We start from the raw sequence: 20,104 nt of genomic DNA on the forward strand, positions 1-20,104 counted from the left end.
GAACGGGTAGATGTGAAGCGTCTGTTCACGCTTTCCAAAAATACCAGGACTAGGGGGCATGCGATGAAGCTACAATGTAGTAAATTTAAAACGAATCGGAGAAAATCTTTCTTCACTCAACGTGCAATTAAACTCTGGAATTTGTTGCCAGAGAATGTGGTAAAGGCGGTTAGCTTAGTGGAGTTTTAAAAAGTTTTGGACGGCTTCCTAGAGGTAAAGTCCATAGACCATTATTAAATGGACTTGGGGAAAATCCACTATTTCAGGGATAAGCAGTATAAAATGTTTTGTACATTTTTGGGATCTTGCCGGGTATTTGTGACCTGGATTGGCCACTGTTGGAAACAGGATGCTGGGCTCGATGAACCTTTGGTCTTTCCCACTATGGTAATACTTATGTACCTTAAATTCCTGATGTCTAGTAGCACCCCACCCCTTCCCCAGGCCCTGCCGAGCCCACCTGTCACTCCTGTCTCTGGCATCACATCTTCAAAAATAGCTAGGGATTACATTTTTATTTTAGTCAGGGGGAAAGAGGGTCAAGGAGGGATGGGGGCCACTATACTACCAAATAAAGATTTTCTTGAATTGGGGGTTAGGTGAGTCAGGTTAGAGAGGGAGTTTGACGAATGCAAACTGCTGGCTTGTTTTGTTTTTGGGGGTTTTGTTAATGTCATTTTTTCTTGTCAATGTGTGACCCAATCGCTACTCACGCACTGACATGAAGGGTGACATTTCACAGTGTTCATGTTTATTGAGAGCTTGATGGATCACAAAATTGTGGACAAGCTAAGTCTAAGCGATGTACAACTAAAAAAAACCTAACAAAACCAAAAAGCAAGACAAGAACTACAATAAAATGGACAGGAAAGAACACACTCACACAAGATACTAGTCTAATCTATATATAACAGAACAGAGACCCCCCTCCCCCCCCCCCCCCCCCCCCCCCCCCCCCCCCCCCCCCCCGTCTGATATTCAAAACCATTTAACAGGCCAGGAATGGCACCTGGCTAGGGAAATGGTACTTAGCTGGTTATCCAGAGATATTCAACGAGAGATAGCCGGCTATTTCTGCACCAATTTGTAGCATGGGTTTGGCAGCCATCTTTGGCCACATGTATAGCTGGTATATCTTTGGTTGCTTTGAACTTAACCGACTAGGGACAGATATCAGCTGGATAAGTTCAAACCATCCAAAAACAAACCGGATATTCAGTGTCGGTCACGGGAAACAGCCTGGCATTTAATATCCGGCACTAACGCTGACAGTGGGAATTAGCTGGGTTGACTCCCGCTATCTGAATATCGGCCCCAAAGAATCTAGACATCAATACTTCCGTATGTAATACCATTGAGCCCAGTACAGTAAATCGTGCAGTCAGCCCTACATCTAGCCAAAGGCGGCAGAAAAAAAGATGCATTTTCAGTTTAGACGAAGTCCCAGAGGCAAACCATTCCAAAGGGAAGGGGCACGATATTAATTTGGCAGTAATTTTTCTTCTCATTGTGAATAGCATGCCAGCAGAATTTTTTCATGTTAATTTCATGATAGCACTGAGCTTCTCTGACACCCACATAAAGGAAAGCCAGATAAGAACAGCATACAAAATTTAGATAGATATGAAACCAAGAGATAGATCATACTGCAATAAAGTTGAAAGTAAATTATTGCACTCTGACTAGAAACCTAAGAAGAGAAGGACAGAGCATTTTCTAATTGCAACTTATAAGAAGAGTGGTAGGTTTGTTCATCACATTCTGCTTTCATAGACTGATGCCCAGAACTCCCGCAGTAAAGTTTAGAACCCATACCGCCGGAACAGCGAAGAAATCTAGCTCACCAATGCTCAAAGGAACTGGCATTCAAATTATATGCGCTCTGTAAAAGCGAAAGCAAGAGGGAACGTGCTTGGCGCATGCGCAGAAGAGTGTTGAGATAAACGTAGCTCTTGTGCGCATGCGCCAGGCAAACCTGAAACCGAAGCACACATTAGTGCCTGTTTTCTGCGCCTTTAAATATAAGCTGTTCAATTTCTTTTTTTACTTGGAAGGCTTATATTTAAGTGCACGAAAGAGGCACCAGCGTGTGCTTTCACTTTTGGGTTTGCTCGGGCTCGCAAACATTTCTTCCTTAGTACCGACGCCTACAGGTTTGCACGGGCTTTCTTCCACTTCCAAAAGAAATCAGAACCAGCAGATTTTAAAGAAAGAATTGTGAGAAATCCTCTCTTCAAACATCCTAACGCCTGCTCCAAGTTGGCATTAGGTTTTCAGGGGTAAGGGCAGCTTTGTTTTCTGTGCTGTTCTGCGAGCACTGGGAGGGAATAGGAAATGATCCTCATGAACATCTATTTAAATACATTTGCATGCTATCTGTGATAATCTTTGGCATGCACATTATCACCCTTACTAGAGCCTTCTAAGCATTTTGTGCTTTCTATCGCCTCTGGTACTGGCGTTACGTTTTGAGCATTGACCTGTCAGTAAAGGTAATAAACTACTGTGGACCATTCCACTTTCTAGATGTCTTTCATCCCTAAACTGTCAGTGAATAGGGTAAGAAGTGTTTGTTTCACAGAATGCATTTCAGAGCTATTTCATTTGAGTACAATGCCTCAAGGCTCTGGCTTTAATTTCTTTTGTATCCTGGACAAGCAGATGTTTTGTTAATTTCCCAAAATGTTGATTGAGGAACTTGGATGAAATGTCTGAACACCAGCTGTGAACTCTGTAGCCTGTTGTATGCTATAGGGAATCACTGTAATTTTTTTTAAAAAATGTCTTTTGTTCTCATGCAGTGAGGACAGTTACAATGTCACAGATTACGCGTTAAGGGATCAGCTTTCAGTTGAACAGTGTGACAATGAGGAGCCAAATTCTTCCCCAGGGAAAAACAGTACGACAGCGCTCTACTTGCGCCAAAGTTCAACCAGTCACCTCTTCAGGCTAACCATCCACATGAACCATGCAGGAGAAAAAGTGGAGATGCTTCTGGGAGCTGAAACTTTGTAAGTAGATCACTGACGACTAGGGATTGGCATTTGTTTGCAACATATCCCAAATCATTCCATGTTGTTATCAAATGAAAATGAGCAGAAAATACACAAAATTAATGTTTTATTGTTTGCCGATAATAGTACATACTCTTTCAAGTGAGAGTGCACACTTTAAAACAGGGCAGCCATTGGCATAGGCTAACTGTTCAGAAAGGGTGCATTCTCTTTGCACATAAGGGTGAAATCTATATATGGTGACAAAAAAATTGGTGCACTATTCTATAAGCCGTGCTTAAAGTTAGGTGCGGTTTATAGAATAATGCTTAGGCTCTGGGATCGTGTGTAAATTTATGCACCGCCATTTGCACAAACGAAAATGTGGTGCAAATAACCGCACCTGAATTTGCACGCGATGCCCCAGTTACGTGCGTAACTCAAAACCTCTCTGCCCTGAAAGGCCCATGAGCCTCCCACTTCCATGCCCCCTTTTTTAGGTCATGTGTAAAATTGAAGTGTGGATCCTGTGCTTAAATTTACAGACATAATTATCTAGTAAATCTGATCAGTGCCAATAATTATTAAAAAGCCAATTATTGGCAGTAATTGGCTTGTTATTCACTTAGGAGTCCTTTTACTAAGCCGCATAAGCATCTACGCGCGCCCAACGTGCGCCAAAATGGAGTTGCTGCCCGACTACCACGTGGCTCTTGCGGTAATTTCATTTTTGGCGCGTGTTCGATACGCACGTCTAAAAAATATTTTTTTATTTTCAGGCGCGAGTAGTGGACGCGCACAGGTCATTACCGCCCAAATTCTTTACCACTAGATCTGTGGCTGGCGGTAAGGTCTCAGACCCAAAATGGACGCGCAACAATTTTGATTTTGCCACATATCTATTTTCGGCAAAAAAAAGGCCTTTTTTTACAGGTGCGCTGAAAAATGGATTGGCGCGTGCCCAAAACCTGTGCCTACACTACCGCAAGCCAGTTTTTAGAGCGCCTTTGTAAAAGGACTCCTTACTGTTATCTACTATTCTGTTTACACCTTCAAAGAAATCTAATCTATTGGTAAGGCAGGACTTGACTTTTCTGAGCTTATGCTGACTTTCCATAACGTCATGTCTGTCTGATCAATGATTTTGTTTTTTAGTATAGTTTCAACCATCCTGCCCTGCAAGAACTCCAGGCTCTCCAATTATAGTTTTCCAGATCATTCTTGGACCCTTTTTAACAAATGCCATTTCCTTCCAATCCTCAGGTATCCTGGCCATTTTGAATGATAGATTATGGATTACTAGTAATGGACTAGCAATCTCAAGTTTGAACTCATTCAGCATTCTGGGGTGAAAAAGATTGAGGTCTAGTTATTTGGTATTGTTCTTGTGTTTGTCAGTTTGATTTATTACGTCTTCTAAACTTAGGGCGATGTTCTGTAGTTGGTCCAAATGATCACCATCAAAGAAGGTTTCTAGTGTTGAAATGACCCCAGCATCCTCCACATTAAAGATTGATGTTTTGCTATTATCATGTCCACCTTGAGTACTCCTTTTACCTCTTGGTATCTCTTGGTCAGGCTTACTAACTTTTTACATCTAGCTTTCCAAAGCTTATGCCGATCCCTGTTTTCTTCATTTTTGGCTGTCACTGCAACTTCTACCACACCATAAGACCACACTAACCATTATTTGACCTTCTTTTGACCTTTTTTATTTGCACAAAATATATTTTATTTGGGCTTCCAAAATGGTCTTTTTTAAATAATGTCCACGCCTCATGCAAACATTTGACCCTGGCAATGTAACTGCTTCTTTTAGGGGTATGTTTACTAAGGTGCGTTAGTGTTTTTAACATTCCTGTAAATTTAAGGCGCATTAAATGCTAATGCGCCTATACATTTCTATGGGCGCGTTAGCGTTAAACGCGCATAAACCATTTACACGCATTAAAATTGTTAACGAGCCCGTAGTGCCGCTTAGTAAACATAGGTCTTAGTTTTCTTTTGTCCAGTTTCCTTAAATTTTCCATAGTCTCCCTTTGTACAATTAAGTGCTACCACAGTAGGGTTTTTTTTTTGTTTTGTTTTTAGCATTTTCCTTCCAGTGATGACAGATTTGATCCCACTGTTATCACTGTTACCTGGAGGTTCCCATACCATTACCCCTTGTACCAGGTCCTGTATAACATGAATCAAAAACTAAAGAACAATAAACCCTTAACCAATGCCAGAGACCAAATACATTATGTCTGTGGGGTGCCTGCATTTAGTGACTCAGAAAGTGAAAGCCCCATAATTACATTTGAAGGGAGTGGGTCTTCCCACATTGCATAATAGTGAAGGTATTCTGTGGTTTCACAAGGAAACTGTCATATGGAAAGAGTGGCAAAAAATGTAGTCTTACCAGAAATGTCAGCAATCTTTTCCAATTACATGCAGTCTGCTTTATACTGATGTAATCAACAGTTAAATCTCTGCTTATAGCTTAAGAAGTCCCTTTTCAAAACCAGACCAAGAAAGTAAACATACATCACTGAATTTACAATAAATCTTTGGAAACTATCCCAAGGCAAAGTCTGAATGCTAAACGTTTGCATGATCTTCATTTGACCTTTTCATACAAAGCAATTCCATATAAGTGTCACTTATCATTAAAAAAAAATAATAATAATACGGGCAACTGAAAATTAGTTGACGAGGTTGAACTGAAAGTAGCCAAGTTCAGTAACTTTCTGACCTCAGAGTCACCTGGAGGATGCAATATTTTTGGATGCAACCCGTAATTTTATGAAGTTGTTTACAGAAAGGAATGTTATGTACACAATAGTTTAAAATGATCTCATCAATTTTTTATACAAGATGGTAGTGTAGCAGTTATGGACTGGGTCTCTGTGTTTGCTCAATTAGGGGATTTTGCAAAGTAAACAAATGCTGTAGACTATTGACTGTTTAAACAGTACATACAGATAATATTTATGGAAATTTATGTATTTATTTATTTCTACTACTACTATTTAGCATTTCTATAGCGCTACAAGGCATACGCAGCGCTGCACAAACATAGAAGAAAGACAGTCCCTGCTCAAAGAGCTTACATAATACCGTAAAGGCATTCGCCAAGTCCGGTAGGGGATAAGTACAAAAGATGTTATAGAGGGATAGGGAAGATAAGATTCAGTCAAGTTGGGTTAGAGGTAGAAGGGTTTGTTAATGTCCAGTACGATCTTTGATAGTGAAGTGTTGCACGGTTGAGGCATTTAAGTTTGGGTCAGTCGGGTATGCCTTTCCGAATAGGTGAGTCTGAATAGTTATTCAGGATTATCTCCAAAACTGTATTCATGAGAAGGGCAATATGCACACGAGGCAGATCGATATATTGACCCCCCCACCTTTTTTTGATGACATTTCTGATATTGGAGGGCCAGTTATATGTCAGGCCAACAGGACCTACAGTAGAGCATAGGTTAATAGTTTCTGGCTTGTTGCACACTATCCATCGGATTCTGTATATCGCGACTGAAATTGTGCGTGCAAATCCGGTCGTATTCTGGATTTATGTGTGCAATTTAATTACGTAACAAGAAAATCAGCACCGACAATTGCTTCTTAACAAGCAATTATTGACTTACTATTATTTTCTTTAAATTCTTTTTTTCCCACACCCCCACCACCAATGAATTTACTACAGCAGCTAAGCCAATGTTATCATGCCCATAGTTAACCTGTGGGCTCTCTTAATACTGATAATTGCTTTAGAGCTGCTCTTTTAAAATGACAATGTTCTGGCTGGTTGGGTAATGAAGACATCCAGTTGACTGACGCTTTTACAATGCTGTGTAATGCCATCACAAACATCTCACACTAGAAAGATTAACCTCTGCAAACTGTAGATTCTTATCTCATGCTCTGTGCTTATTAAATGGTGCCCATGTAGAGTGATACCATCATGGAATGAAACACACTACTTTCATGTAAACAGTGGGAACTACTTGGCATGGCTCCTTATAGCCCTAGGGGAAGCTGGGGAAACTCTGCCAGTGGAGGGGGGTTGATCCTTAACATACTGGAAGATTTTCAAGAAGAGTTCTGCTGTAGGCAGCAACCACAAGAATGGTCTTGTCCTGGCTGCTACAGACAACTGCAAGAAGCATCTGTTTGATGCCAAAGGCTCTATACAAGAATTAAAGAATAAGGCAATTATTTTAGAAACCTTATTCACAATTTCCACATGGAAATTCCAGCACTTACACCTGGAAGCAACATGCATATATAAATGGCAATTGTAGAAAGGGCTCAGTTTGCATGTGGATGTCCATAATACATAGAAGTTGCAAGGAGATATAGGGCATCATTTGGGCACAGCCTGGCCGGGCCGCCGAGAAGGGGGCTGGGGGGGGGACAAAATTCCCCGGCCTGACCTTTAAGGAGGGCCTGACGCCGGCCATAAAAAAAATCTAGACGTGCTCTCCGCAGTCCAATATTGCTGCCATCCTTCTCTCCTCCCTTTTAGCAGTCCTCCGTCATTTCTTCAGGCTGCCGGCAGCGTCAATAAGGAGAGCAAGCTGCCTCTGGTTGGCCTCGGAAGCATTCCCTCTGCTGTGTCCTGCCTCTTCCTGTGTCCACGTAGGTAAGACACAGCAGAGGAAACACTTTCAGGGCCAACCAGAGGCAGCTTGCGCTTCTTATTGATGCTGCCGGCAGCCTGCAGAAACGATGGAGGACTGCTGAAGGTGGGGAGGGAAGGATGACATTGATATCGGGCCGCGGGTAGTGGGGGGAAGAAGGGTAAAATATGCCAGCATGTGTGCAGGGAGAGAGAGCGATGCCAGTAAGCAGACAAGGGGGGGGGGGGAGAACAGGGATGGCAGACCACGGGGGCGAGGGTGGCGTTGGGGCTGTTAAGATTTTTTGTCCTGGGCCCCAACTTTGTCTCTTGGTGGCCCTGCAGCCTGGGTGGGTTAAGCATCTATACATATATTCTCCATTTCATAAAGGGAATGCACGTAGCGCATAATATTTCATGTAGAGATTTCCCGCTGCATCCTGGTACATATATATATTTTTTAAACGTGCTTGTTTCAGCCAGCCCTGTACAGGAGGGATTAAGGGAGGCATCCTCTTTAATCTTCCATTGTTCATTTCCCCCTCCAAATTGAAAGTAAGGATTGTGATCTCTCTAATTAGCAGCATTTCACACAGGTTTGCAACATGGCTGATATATACGTGTAAGTTGATGTGTTTCTTCCATTGATTTTTCCCACGTGTATACTTGTAAAATGGCTACTCCCACTGCACATTCTGGCAAATACATGTGAACTCCTATGGGTATTTTACAAAAGGCTGTACGCTGGCAGATCCTTTTCTTAAATGCTATCGGAATGGAGTACATCCTGACCTGGACATCTCAATTCCGATGCAAAATGTTGCTCTAACTCTGTTTTAGATAAACTTAGGAGGGGAGGGAGTGCATAGGCTGATTTGTGGAAATCTGGGATCCCAGTATGCTGTATATGCTGTGACCCCATCCCTTCAGTGGAGGAGTAGCCTAGTGGTTAGTGCAGTGGACTTTGATCCTGGGGAACTGAGTTCAATTCTCACTGTAGCTCCTTGTGGCTCTGGGCAAGTCACTTAACCCTCCATTGCCCCTGGTACAAAATAAGTACCTGAATATATGTAAACCATTTTGAATGTAGTTACAAAAACCTCAGAAAGGTGGTATATCAAGTCCCATTTCCCTTTCCCTCCCCCCCTTCAGATCATTTACATGTGCTTTATTCCCAACAGATTCTTATTGTTCTGGTTTCTGCTTTTGCATGTCTGCAAAGCTAGACATAAACTTCATTTTTTTTAAACACAATCCAGCTCATTTTCGAAAGTGACCGCCGGCCATCTTCCTACACAAATCAGAAGATGGCCAGCAATCTCCTGAAACCGGCCAAATCGGTATAATCGAAAGCCGATTTTGACCGGCTTCAACTGCTTTCCGTCGCGGAGCCGGCAAAATTTCAAGGGGGCATTCGGTAGGGTAGTGAAGGCGGGGCAGGGGCGTGCTTACGAGATGGCCGGCTTCGCCCGATAAAAAAAAATCCAGGCTTGACGAGCATTTCGCTGGCTTTACTTGGTCCCTCTTTTTTCACGACCAAACTTCAAAAAAGAGCCCCAACTAACCACCTTACTCCCCCAATGGTCACCAATCCCCTCCCACCCCCCCACCCCAAAAATCCAAGTGCTCATCAGGGAGGTCCACAGTAGTACCAGTGGGATTTGAACCAGCCACTTCTGGATTACAGGCCACAGCTCCACTTAATTGGATGTTTCTCCCTTTTGATTATGCCCCTTCAGGTCTCTCTCAGCCAATCATAGACAGGGGTCTCTCTCAGCCAATCACAGCGCATTTAGCTGTCTGTGAGTGGCTGAGAGAGACCCCTGTCTATGATTGGCTGAGAGAGACCTGAAGGGGCATAATCAAAAGGGAGGGATATCTAAGTAAGTGGAGTTGTGGCCAAGTGGTTAGAGCACCAGTCTTGTAATCCAGAGTGGCCGGTTCAAATCCGATTCTTTTTCCACTGTTTTTGAAGCCGGCCATCTGTAAACCTGGCGATCTCAACATTTGACCTAAATGTTGAGATTTAGCCAACCCCAACTGTATTATCAAAAGAAAAGATGGCCGGCCATCTTTTTCGATAATACAGTTGGCACCGCCCCTTTGCGGGGCCGGCCCCGAAGATGGCCGGCGCCGTTCGATTATGCCCCCTCTATGTCATTTTGAATTCTTCAGGAAAATAATGCAGCTCCTTTTTATTTGTCTAGCTTCTGCGCCAGGTTCTCTATGTGTTTGTATTTGACTTGTATTTAGTGCTGTGTTTGATCCAGCATTTAATTTGTTTAGAAATGAGCTTTTTGAGAGACTTGGGTTCTGTTTCTTTATACAGAGATAGCTTGCAGTGGTTTCAACACATTGGGGTTCGGGCACTAGATGCATGAAAAATATTTGGTATCTGGGCTAAAAATGTAAAATCCTTTCTAAAATACCACTTAGTTGGTACTTTTATAATGGACTTGAATGTGTAGAATGGTGTTTTACATGCTCAAGTAGGCTCTAATAAAATTGTCATCCCTTCTCCCCAGTGCAGACCACGACCTCCCCTAGATTGTTCAAAATTCATAGGCAGTAAATAAATCCTAATAAAAATAAATAAATAAAATAATTCCCCCTTCCCTTACACCAAGATCTCCTCCCAGCATCCAACCCCTGACACCTCCCACTAGCCCTCTTCCCCACCACCACCATCTCCATCTCTCTCCAGTGCTCTAGAATGCATTCTAGAACATCTTGAATCTTCACTGTCAGGAAGGATGTGTGAGTCCTTCTGTCAATGCTACTGCATTCTGATGGTGGTATTTTACCCCTCTCTTCATCTTTCCTTCCAGATCAGATTTCGAACTCTGATCCCCAGTACATTCCTCTTTGTTCAGCCCCTCTTATTGTGCTTGCTCAAACATGGCTATCTAGAAAGATTTAGAAGAGTTCCTGAAAATGATAAAGCCCTTAAAGAAATAACGTAGTAGGTGATGGCAGATAAAGACCTGTACAGTCCATCCAGTCTGCCCAACAAGATAAACTCATTGTATGAGCTACTTTATATGTATACCTGACCTTGATTATTCCGTGCCATTTTCAGGGCACAGGCTGTAGAAGTCTGCTCAGCACTAGCTTTGCTTCCCAATTACCGGTGTTGCCACCCGGTCTCCGCTAAGCTTCTGTGGATCCATTCCTTCTGAACAGGATTCCTTTGTGTTTATCCCACACATTTCTGAATTTTGTTACTGTTTTCATCTCCACCACCTCCTGCTTGAGGGCATTCCAAGTATCCACCACCCTCTCCGCGAAAAAATAATTCCTCACATTTTTCCTGAGTCTACCCCCCTTCAACCTCAATTCATGTCCTCTAGTTCTACCACTTTCCCGTCTCTGGAAAAGGTTTGATTGCGGATTAATACCTTTCAAATATTTGAACGTCTGTATCATATCACCCCTATTTCCCCTTTCCTCCAGGGTATAACAAAACTTTCTCCTTTGAGAGTTTTGTTATAATGAATGTACCAAATTGTGATATAAACTTTGTGGTACTGAGTTGAATATTCCAGTAATATACTTCAAATACTGTTTGACACTTATCACAAAGGACAAAAAGTGATTTCATCAAATAAGGAAACTCAGGAAAACAATTAAATATCTGGGAAAAAATTGCTTGCGTCAGAATGTTTTTGTTTAGTTTTGTTGCTTAGGTCACTAATGACTTAGAGGAATAATAGATGTTTCATGAGAAACAAACACAAGACTTCCTTATGGAGCATGAGACAGTGGACTTGATTTACAGAGGGCTTCATTTATTGTTCTAAGGTGTACTAAGGTTCTGCAGTGACCATGCAATAATTGCCAAAAGTAGCATGTGGCAGCTTCAAAACGTCTGTGCTAACTGTTAGGGATCTTTCCAGCATTTTCCCATGCAGTTAATGCAGAGAAAAAGTCACTGCCACCAGGGCTCGTCCAAGGGTACCTGATGCACTAGGCCAGGTCGGGTTTTCAGGATTGGTCTCTTTTCCTACCCACAATATGGGTCATATGTTAGATCTAGTCATCACTTCTAAATCCAGTATTCTCTCCAACCACATTATCTAGCTATCCGGTCTGACCTTTAGGCTTTCACCCCCTCCTTCTCACTTCCCCTCAGCCAACTGTACCTCGACCCCTCTCTCTCAATCCCGCTTCCCTACCGAAATCCTAATTCTGTTACTCCTCTCTTTCCATGTCTCCCTGACAATTTTCCTTCCCTCCCACTTGACAAGATGGCTTCCTGTTGGAATGTTCTCCTTTCCTTCCAATTTCCCCCATGTGTCTTCATCTGCTTCTAAACACTTTCCGTCACGTGAACAGGCCTGGTTTCACAGTGGATTCATCTCATTCGCTATTGGGTTTGGAAAGCTGAGCACCACTGGCATAAAAGATTGTTCATCACTTAATCTCCATATGTTCAAATCTGTCAGCAAGTTCTACCATTCCCAGATGAAGAGATAAGAACTCTTATTTGAGTCACCTTATTAATACTGTGCATCAAATTATCTTGTTAGGAAACTTTTCCAGGTGGTCTTATCTGTCTTCTCACCCCTCTTCAGACTCTGCTCTGTCACGCCCTTCTCCTCTAAAGTCACCCTCTTGTGGGACACATTGCCTATGTTCTCTCCGCTACCATCACCACCTATTGCACCTGATATTTTGCATTTATCACCAAATCTTGTTCCACTTGGGATACTTTTTCTCTTCCTTCCTTAACCCAACTATCAAAGCTTATGTCATCTATGCATCTTATTATCTATCCCCTCAATCCTATCCCTTCTGGTTGGTTGGTTGGTTCCTCCTCCTCCTCCTCAGACATGGTCTGATTCCCCCTGCTTCTTCAACTTGTTCCTTGCCTCTGGAAAAAGGCACTTGTCTTCCCTCTTTTGAAGAAATGGTCCCTGAACCTACAGAGTCCAGAAACTTCTGTCCTGTCTCAAATCTTTGCATTCTTTCCAAGGTAGTTGAATGGATTGTCTTCGATTAACTTTCTGCCCATGTTAATCAGCTCTCCATTTTGCACCCCCACCAAACTGGTTTCAGGGCTTCCCACAGCAGTGAAACTGAATCACTGCACTCTTAAGCAAAATTCATTCTATGCTTCACGCAGGAAAAATCTTTTAGTTTCACTTGATCTCTCGTTTGCTTTTGATCTAGTAAACCGCTCCCTCCTTCTTTCTCACCTGACTTCTTCGGGACTCTCAGGTACTGTGCTTTCTCAGTTTTCCTCTTCTTTTTTTTTTCCTCTCAAGCACAATCTGTCTGTACTCTCTCTTATCATCATCACTGGCTGTTCCTCTTGGTTGTGCAGTTCAATTCTTTCACCCCCATTATACCATATTTATGAGCCCCTTAGCAGCCTTCTTTCTCCGACCTTCTATTAAGATGTTCTCTTGTGTATTGTGTTGGCATTGTAATGTAGCATACTATGCCATACTTTGTACTGCTATTTGAATATTTTTACTGCTGTAATTGTCTATTGCTATGTTGGACTTACTCTTGCTATACACCACCTTGAGTGAATTCCTTCAAAAAGGTGGTAAATAAATCCTAATAAATGGGTTTCCTCATTGTGGTTAGCATTCAGACCACCTAGCCCTGGCTCAATATAGGGGAAAGTGTTAGTTTTCATTGAGATCAGCTGTGAATGTATGTTTAGCTAGTAGGGCTTTACCAGTGAATTCTGGAATCTTGAAACAGAAAAATGTAGGGCACTAGTCTCACTCTGACCTTTGGCTGACCTGGAGGCAGCCTTGACTTCCCACTGCTTCTTGAGCTGAATAGGGGATGAATATCTCTGGAAAGCACAATTCACATCCTTCCCATGTATTACCTCTCTTTTCAGAGCTGGTGCTGGGAGAAACCATGATCTTGTATAATGAGTTCCCAACCCTCACCTCCTAAATGCTGACACTTCCTCTGGTTAGGATTACCATATTTTGTCCTCTCAAAAAGAGGACACATGTCCCGCCCATGCCCTGCCCCTTTTGAATCCTCACCCCGCCCCCTGTCACATATTCCCCTCCCCCCGGGTCACATATTCCCCTCCCCTGCCCCCCCATCCCCTCCCCTCCCCTTACTTACTATCTACTGCCCTGGTGGTCTAGTGACCTCTTCGCTGTAGGAAAGAGCCCCCTCTTTCCTGCCCAGAGCTCTGTTCTGTCCTTGCTCTGCATCCTGTTGCTGTGATGGTCTCGGGATTCAAAATGGCCGCTGAGAGTTGAAGTCTCACGAGGCTGCTTCAACTCTCAGCAGCCATTTTGAATCCCGAGACCGTCACAGCAACAGGATGCAGGGCAAGGGCAGCGCTCCGGGCAGGAAAGAGGGGGCTCTATCCTGCCCTGAAGAGGTCACTAGACCACCAGGGCAGTAGATAGTAAGTAAGGGAAGGGGAGGCTAGGATAGGCCCACTGCCTGCCCGTTTGTCCAGAAATCAGGATAAACGGGCAGACTGGCAAAACCCGTCCGGACGCCCGAACATGTCCTCAAAAAGAGGACATGTCCGGGTAAATCCGGACATATAGTAACCCTGCCTCTGGTTCTGTCCTGTGACCTGACTTTTCTAGCTACTAGAGGCAAGTGCCCTCTCTGTTTTGAAATGGGTGGACAACGTCTACCTTCTGTGGTGTCATTATGACTACTAAAGCATTGAACTTGGTAAAGGAGACTAATGGTATGTAGGAAGTGGTAATGGTCCCTGGATTAAACCTGCCTTTATTGTTTGCAGGAGTGAACGGGCACGCTGGATCACAGCACTGAGCCAGAACGGTGACAGGCAGAGCATAGACAGGTCAAGTAAGTATCAGCAACAGAACCTCCAGATCAAAGTTGTACCTCTTCTTTGTGGACAGTCAGAAAACCTGCGTACCACCAAGGAGAACTTGAAAGATTAATCTGTAACAGAATGCCCACTGCTACTCACCATTTGAACACATAAGTGTAGAGAATACTGTCACTTTCGCAGATAAAAGTGTACACTTATGTGAATGGTAGCACCAATGCTGTACTCTCTAAGGGCATGTAAGTGACTTAGGGCTGGAGTCAGTAATTTGTACTGAAAGTTAGGCGATGGGAAATATTTTTCCTCGGTGCTTACTACAAAGGGTGCGCCAGGCTAAGTGCTCTGTATAGAATAGTGGTTAGTGTGTATTCTGGCATCCATCTTTGGGCACAAGGACTTAAACCTGGTGTAAATCCAGGCACACAACTTGGGCACCCAGCCGCCCTAAATTCTGTAACACTGTGCGGAATTCTTTGGCATGCCTATGACTGTCCTGTAGCCATACCCCCTCTTGAGTTCCACATGAGAAGATTTGGGAATGGTAGTTTATAGATCCTCATGCAAATCCAAATTAGAGCCAATTAACGTCAGTACTTGATTGTTAATGGCCAATTATTCGTTGTTAATGGCTCTTTAACTTATTTGGGCACAGATCTCAGGATTATGTGCAGTTTTGGGTGCTGGTATTGCCTGGGGGGGTAGCATGTAAATGCAAGGGGGGGGGGGGGGGGGCGTTCGCCATACAATCTAACACAATGCCCCATATGGGTTCTGTGTAGTTTTCAGACTTCAAGGGGCTAGGCAGTTCCCAGGAAAAATACAATGATCATGTATAATAGCTGTGACAAAATTAAAAATAATTTTAACAGTTTATATTTTTTAAAAACCTCATAAAGATGATTTTTCAGTTCCTTTCTGAATGAGAGATAATGAGTTATTTGCCAAGCACTTAAAGAAAGCGCATTCCACGAATGAGGAGATATATAAGTAAACATTCCATTAAATATGGTTTTATAAATCGCACTCTTTGGATTTGGAAATCGCAAGAGCAATGGCAATTTGTCATTTAAGGCCATTAGCTGAATTAAATGTGCCAGATACAATGGTGAAAGACCATAAAAAAAAATAAGAAAAGCCATGGTACACAATTTTAAAATGATTTGAGCCTTAAGCAGGAGCCAGTGAAGTTTCAACAACAGTGGGGAGGCAGGTTCATACCTAGATGAACTATAGATCAAATGGACAGCATTGGTGGTGCTGCCACTCACAGCTACATTAAGTTACGTTCAACCTTGCTACATTTGAGTGCCCAGTTACACCAGGTCAATCTGTACCGGCTTACAGGAATATTCTGTACAGAAGCTGGGCATCCAATTGTCGCAGAGGGGACAGGGGAGCAAAATTCCCCGAGCCCAGCCTCCAAGGTGGGGCCCGTCACCATCAAGCTTCTTCCAGGTCTGTCTGTCTCCTGTGTACAGGCCGGGACCTGGATGATTGTGTTAACGCAATAACCTGGGTGACCCAGGATATCGCATTAATGCAATCATCTGGGTCCCGGCCGGCACGCAGGAGCAGTCAGGCAGAGAAGGTAAGGGAGCGGGTGACCTGAACGTAGGAGGGGGGTACAAGTGAGGGGGGGTGCAAGTGGGGGGAGCGGTCTTGCCTCAGTCCCGGCTATGGTCGTTATAGAGTAGGCATTTCCTGCATAGCATCAGGGTGCCTAAAAGCGGGCACCCACTTATAGAGTGAGCCCGATAGTAAACAAACCCTTCCACTATCTGCTGAGGCCTTCAAACGGCATCATCTGTGAAATGATTTCACACTTAAAGTGACCGGAAGCATGAAAAGCAAATTAAGATGCAGTTATAACCATGCTTAAATACTTTTTAAAAATATAATATTGCTGCTTTTTTATGGTATATATTTTGATAAAATAGTGCAGTTGCTGTGTATAATAAAAGGGAATTTTAATTCAGAAATGTAAGACCTTTGATATTAAGATGATGAAATACTTTGACACTAATAAGATAACCCTTAACAGAAACATGGGTTAACTCTCACATTAAAAAACCATGAAATTATACTGCTGTATCACCTTTTGATCCCTATCCATCTCTCCCTGTGTCTCACTCCCCACCCTCACCTTTTCCCTTTGAGAATAGTCGTCAGAATGCTTTTATGTTTCAATTTTATTCTGGTATTGTCATCTTTTACTCATAGTGTCCTGACCTTAGGAAGGAGGTTCTGGACTTTAAAAGTGAATCATAAAATAGGCAATTCTGTAATTAAACATGTACATGCTACTTATGCACATAAATGTACAGAATATCAGCATTTTATGGGTAAGGGGCAGCAAAGTGAGTAAGCACTGTTCTGTAAGAATGCTGATAAGTGGCATAGCACGCAAATGCCAGGGGAAGTTGGGCAGTTAAACTCACAACTTGCAAAACACAGTAAGTTATGCATGCTCTCATTGCCTTTAAGCACCCATAGTTCATGCCAGGTCTATGGCACGATGATGTCGGGTTACCGTAGTATTCTGTAATGGAATCTGGGCACTTAGATGTCATGAGACCAGGGGTTCTCAATCCAGTCCTCGGAAAACACACTCAACCACTCTGGTTTTCAGGATATCCACAATGAATGTGCTTGACATTGATCTGCATACAATGGAGGTAATGCATGCCAATCTGTCTCATGCATATTCATTGTGGGTATTCTGAAAACTTGACTGGCTGGGTGTGTCCCAAGGATTGGGTAGAGAAATCCTGCATTAGACAATAGATTCTCAACTACCCAGCAACCTGACATCTAAAAGAAAGCACCCACTTAGAGAATTGCCCCCAAAATGTATTGAGATGGTCCGATAAAAAGGTATCCTATTACTTTTCTCTCTTTGTTTTATTTTTGTTTACTACATTTATATATTTGTATGTCCATCCTGTACATTCATAATGTATGATCCTCTTCTCCAGCACTGACGCAGGTGGAGATCGTCAGAAGCTACACGGCCAAGCAGCCAGAGGAACTCTCTCTTCAGGTTGCTGATGTGGTTCTGGTGTATCAGAAAGTTAATGATGGTGAGTGGTGGCTCCTTCAAAGCATTGCTACAGAAGGTGGCTGGTTCAAATCTCCCTTTTACTATTTTTTAATTTGGACGTCCCCAATTGCACTTGCATGTTTTTTTTTTCTTCCAATTTTTGCTCTCTGCATGGGTCCGGGCAGCACCAACTAAACTAAATTTGCTCGGGGGACCTGCATACTGCTATCATGGAGCTAGGGATGATATTTGAAGCTGGCATAGAGGCTGGAAAAAAAGTGTTTAAAGTTCGGGTTTTTTTGGTGGGAGGGGGTTAGTGACCACTGGGGGAGTCAGGGGAGGTCATCCCCGATTCCCTCCATTGGTCATCTGGTCATTTAGGGCACTTTTTTGGGACCTGTTCGTGAAAAAACAGGGTCCAGAAAAAGTGTCCTAAATTCTGGCTAAAAACGCCTTTATTTTTTCGATTATCGGCCGAGCGCACCCATCTGTCCTCAGTCGATAACCATGCCCCAGTCCCGCCTTCACCATGCCTCCAACACGCCCCCGTCAACTTTATGCGTTCCCGCGACGGAGTGCAGTTGGAAACGCCCAAAATCAGCTTTCGATTATACCGATTTGGGCACCCACAAGAGAAAGACGTCCATCTCCCGATTTAGGTCGGAATTTGGTCGTTTTTCTCTTTCGAAAATAAGCTGGACAGGCACCCAGTTATAGAATAGCGCCTAACTGCACTTAACTACCATTATCGGCTCTTTTTAGGCACCTAATTGACAGACTATATAGAATTATCCCGTAACTGCCTAATGCATTTTTGTGAAAGGGCCTTTTTGCCATTTTATAGAAAAAATTGTTTTCCAAAACCTATAAGTTCTATCAAAACAAAATATCAAGTAATTAATAAACTTTTTAAATTATGGTTTATAAGCTCATATATATATATATATATATATATATATATTATTATTATTATTATAATTATCTAATTGTGAGTTTGTGTTTTCTGTTCTGCTTTTCAGGTTGGTATGAAGGCGAAAGAGTGCGGGATGGAGAGACAGGATGGTTTCCAATGGAGTGTGCTAAAGAGATCACATGTCGCGCCACAATAGACAAGAATATGGAACGCATGGGACGCTTGCTCGGACTGGAAACAAATGTATAGAGAACTTTGGAGACCTCATTTTCTGACCCCTGTGTCATTGCTGCAGGATTTGCACTAGCTGTTGTGTGGTTTTGTGACGGGTATGGAGGCTTGGAGACAGGAATGCAACCCACTCTGTACCACAGCCGTCTAATGCATTTGACAGACTGTAGAGGAGGTTGGCCTTGAGACTGGGACTGCTGCCTTAGAAGAGAATTGCCTACAATTGCACTACGAGCCTCTGCTTATGACTGTTACTGTGAACTTGCATAAGACAAGAGCGACCCACTTTGGTTATAGCCTGTAACCAGCAAAATATAAGGGAATGGGTTGACTACAGCTTGTTTGTAAATACCAGGGTTCTGCTGTGTGTTGTATGTAATCCATGATGCCCCCTACATTGTACAGTCTCTGCCCCAATAATGGCTCAACAATAGTTGGTGTTAAAAAAGCACTTAATTGACAGTAATTAGGAGTTACATGTGGATCTGTCCTGTTCTGTAACATGAGTTCCTCAATTTTACTGTGCACAACTCCAAAGGGGGCATAACCAGTGGAGGGGCATTCCCAGTATTTAGGTGCAGTATTATAGAATAATGTCATTTGCATGCCTTACTGCCATTAGTGCCAGTCTTTGGTAGGTGTCAATGTTGGCACCCAAAATTACACAACAAAAGGGGAGTAGCATGATCAACAAGACTCTTCCAAAAAGCCAAGGAGACGAGGTGAAGTGAAAAGCTCGTTATTATATAATAATAAAGAGCTTTTCTCTTCACCTCATCTCGGCTTTTTGGAAGAGTCTTGATGATCACGCTACTCCTCTCGTTGTGCTACTCCTTTCGTAGTGGATCCAGTTTCTCCACTTCGCTGGTCAATTCCTGTGGCGCCCAAAGTTAGACATGAAATGAGCGCCAAGCTAGTATTCCACAACATAGAAAAATAATGGCAGATAAAGACCGCATGGCCGATCCAGTCTGCCCGTTCACGTCAAGGTTGCTCTGCACAGAGTACCTTTCGCAGAATACTGACGTAGCACTCATCATCCCAATGCCTAACTTTGGGCACCATTTCTTGAATTCCTCCCATGTCTGTACCTACAGAAGCAGCAGCAGCTCTCATTTATTGGACCAGAAATCTAATGCATTGCACTGATATTTTCTGCATTGGAATGGCCTTTATTAAGGACCCTGTTGAGTAAGCCATGCTAGAGGCGCGTTAGCATCTTTAGCGTGCGCTAACCATGTAGACACCTATAATATTCCTTTGGGCATCTGCATGGTTAACGAGTACTAATTTTTAGCACACACTAAAAACGCTAACTCACCTTAGTAAACAGAGCCCTAAGTGTTTGGGTTTTGACCCAGTGCTTGTGTCAAAGGATTACTGCTATTTATAGAACCAATGCTTGTAAGAGAACAATTCTGAGATGCTTGATGGCTGTTTTATTCTATTATCTGCAAGGGACTTCATGCCAATATTCTTCCATCCTTTACAGCACAATGTATGAGAGGGACTGTTCGACCCCCTTTGG

General features: G+C 42.9%; 1 protein-coding gene across 1 annotated transcript in view; it reads left to right on the forward strand.

Moving 5' to 3' along the window:
• ARHGEF26 (Rho guanine nucleotide exchange factor 26) overlaps positions 1-19,843 on the forward strand; it is a 194,339-nt gene extending 174,496 nt beyond the window's left edge. The window contains exons 11-14 of the mRNA XM_030216522.1: positions 2,802-3,011; positions 14,339-14,406; positions 17,368-17,472; positions 18,452-19,843. Of these exons, the coding sequence (XP_030072382.1) occupies positions 2,802-3,011; positions 14,339-14,406; positions 17,368-17,472; positions 18,452-18,594 (526 nt within the window). The 3' untranslated portion in view covers positions 18,595-19,843. The remainder of the gene's footprint in view (positions 1-2,801; positions 3,012-14,338; positions 14,407-17,367; positions 17,473-18,451) is intronic.
• The last annotated feature ends 261 nt before the right edge of the window (positions 19,844-20,104 follow it).

This window comes from Microcaecilia unicolor, chromosome 10, assembly GCF_901765095.1.
Source record: "Microcaecilia unicolor chromosome 10, aMicUni1.1, whole genome shotgun sequence".
Classification (NCBI taxonomy): domain Eukaryota; kingdom Metazoa; phylum Chordata; class Amphibia; order Gymnophiona; family Siphonopidae; genus Microcaecilia; species Microcaecilia unicolor.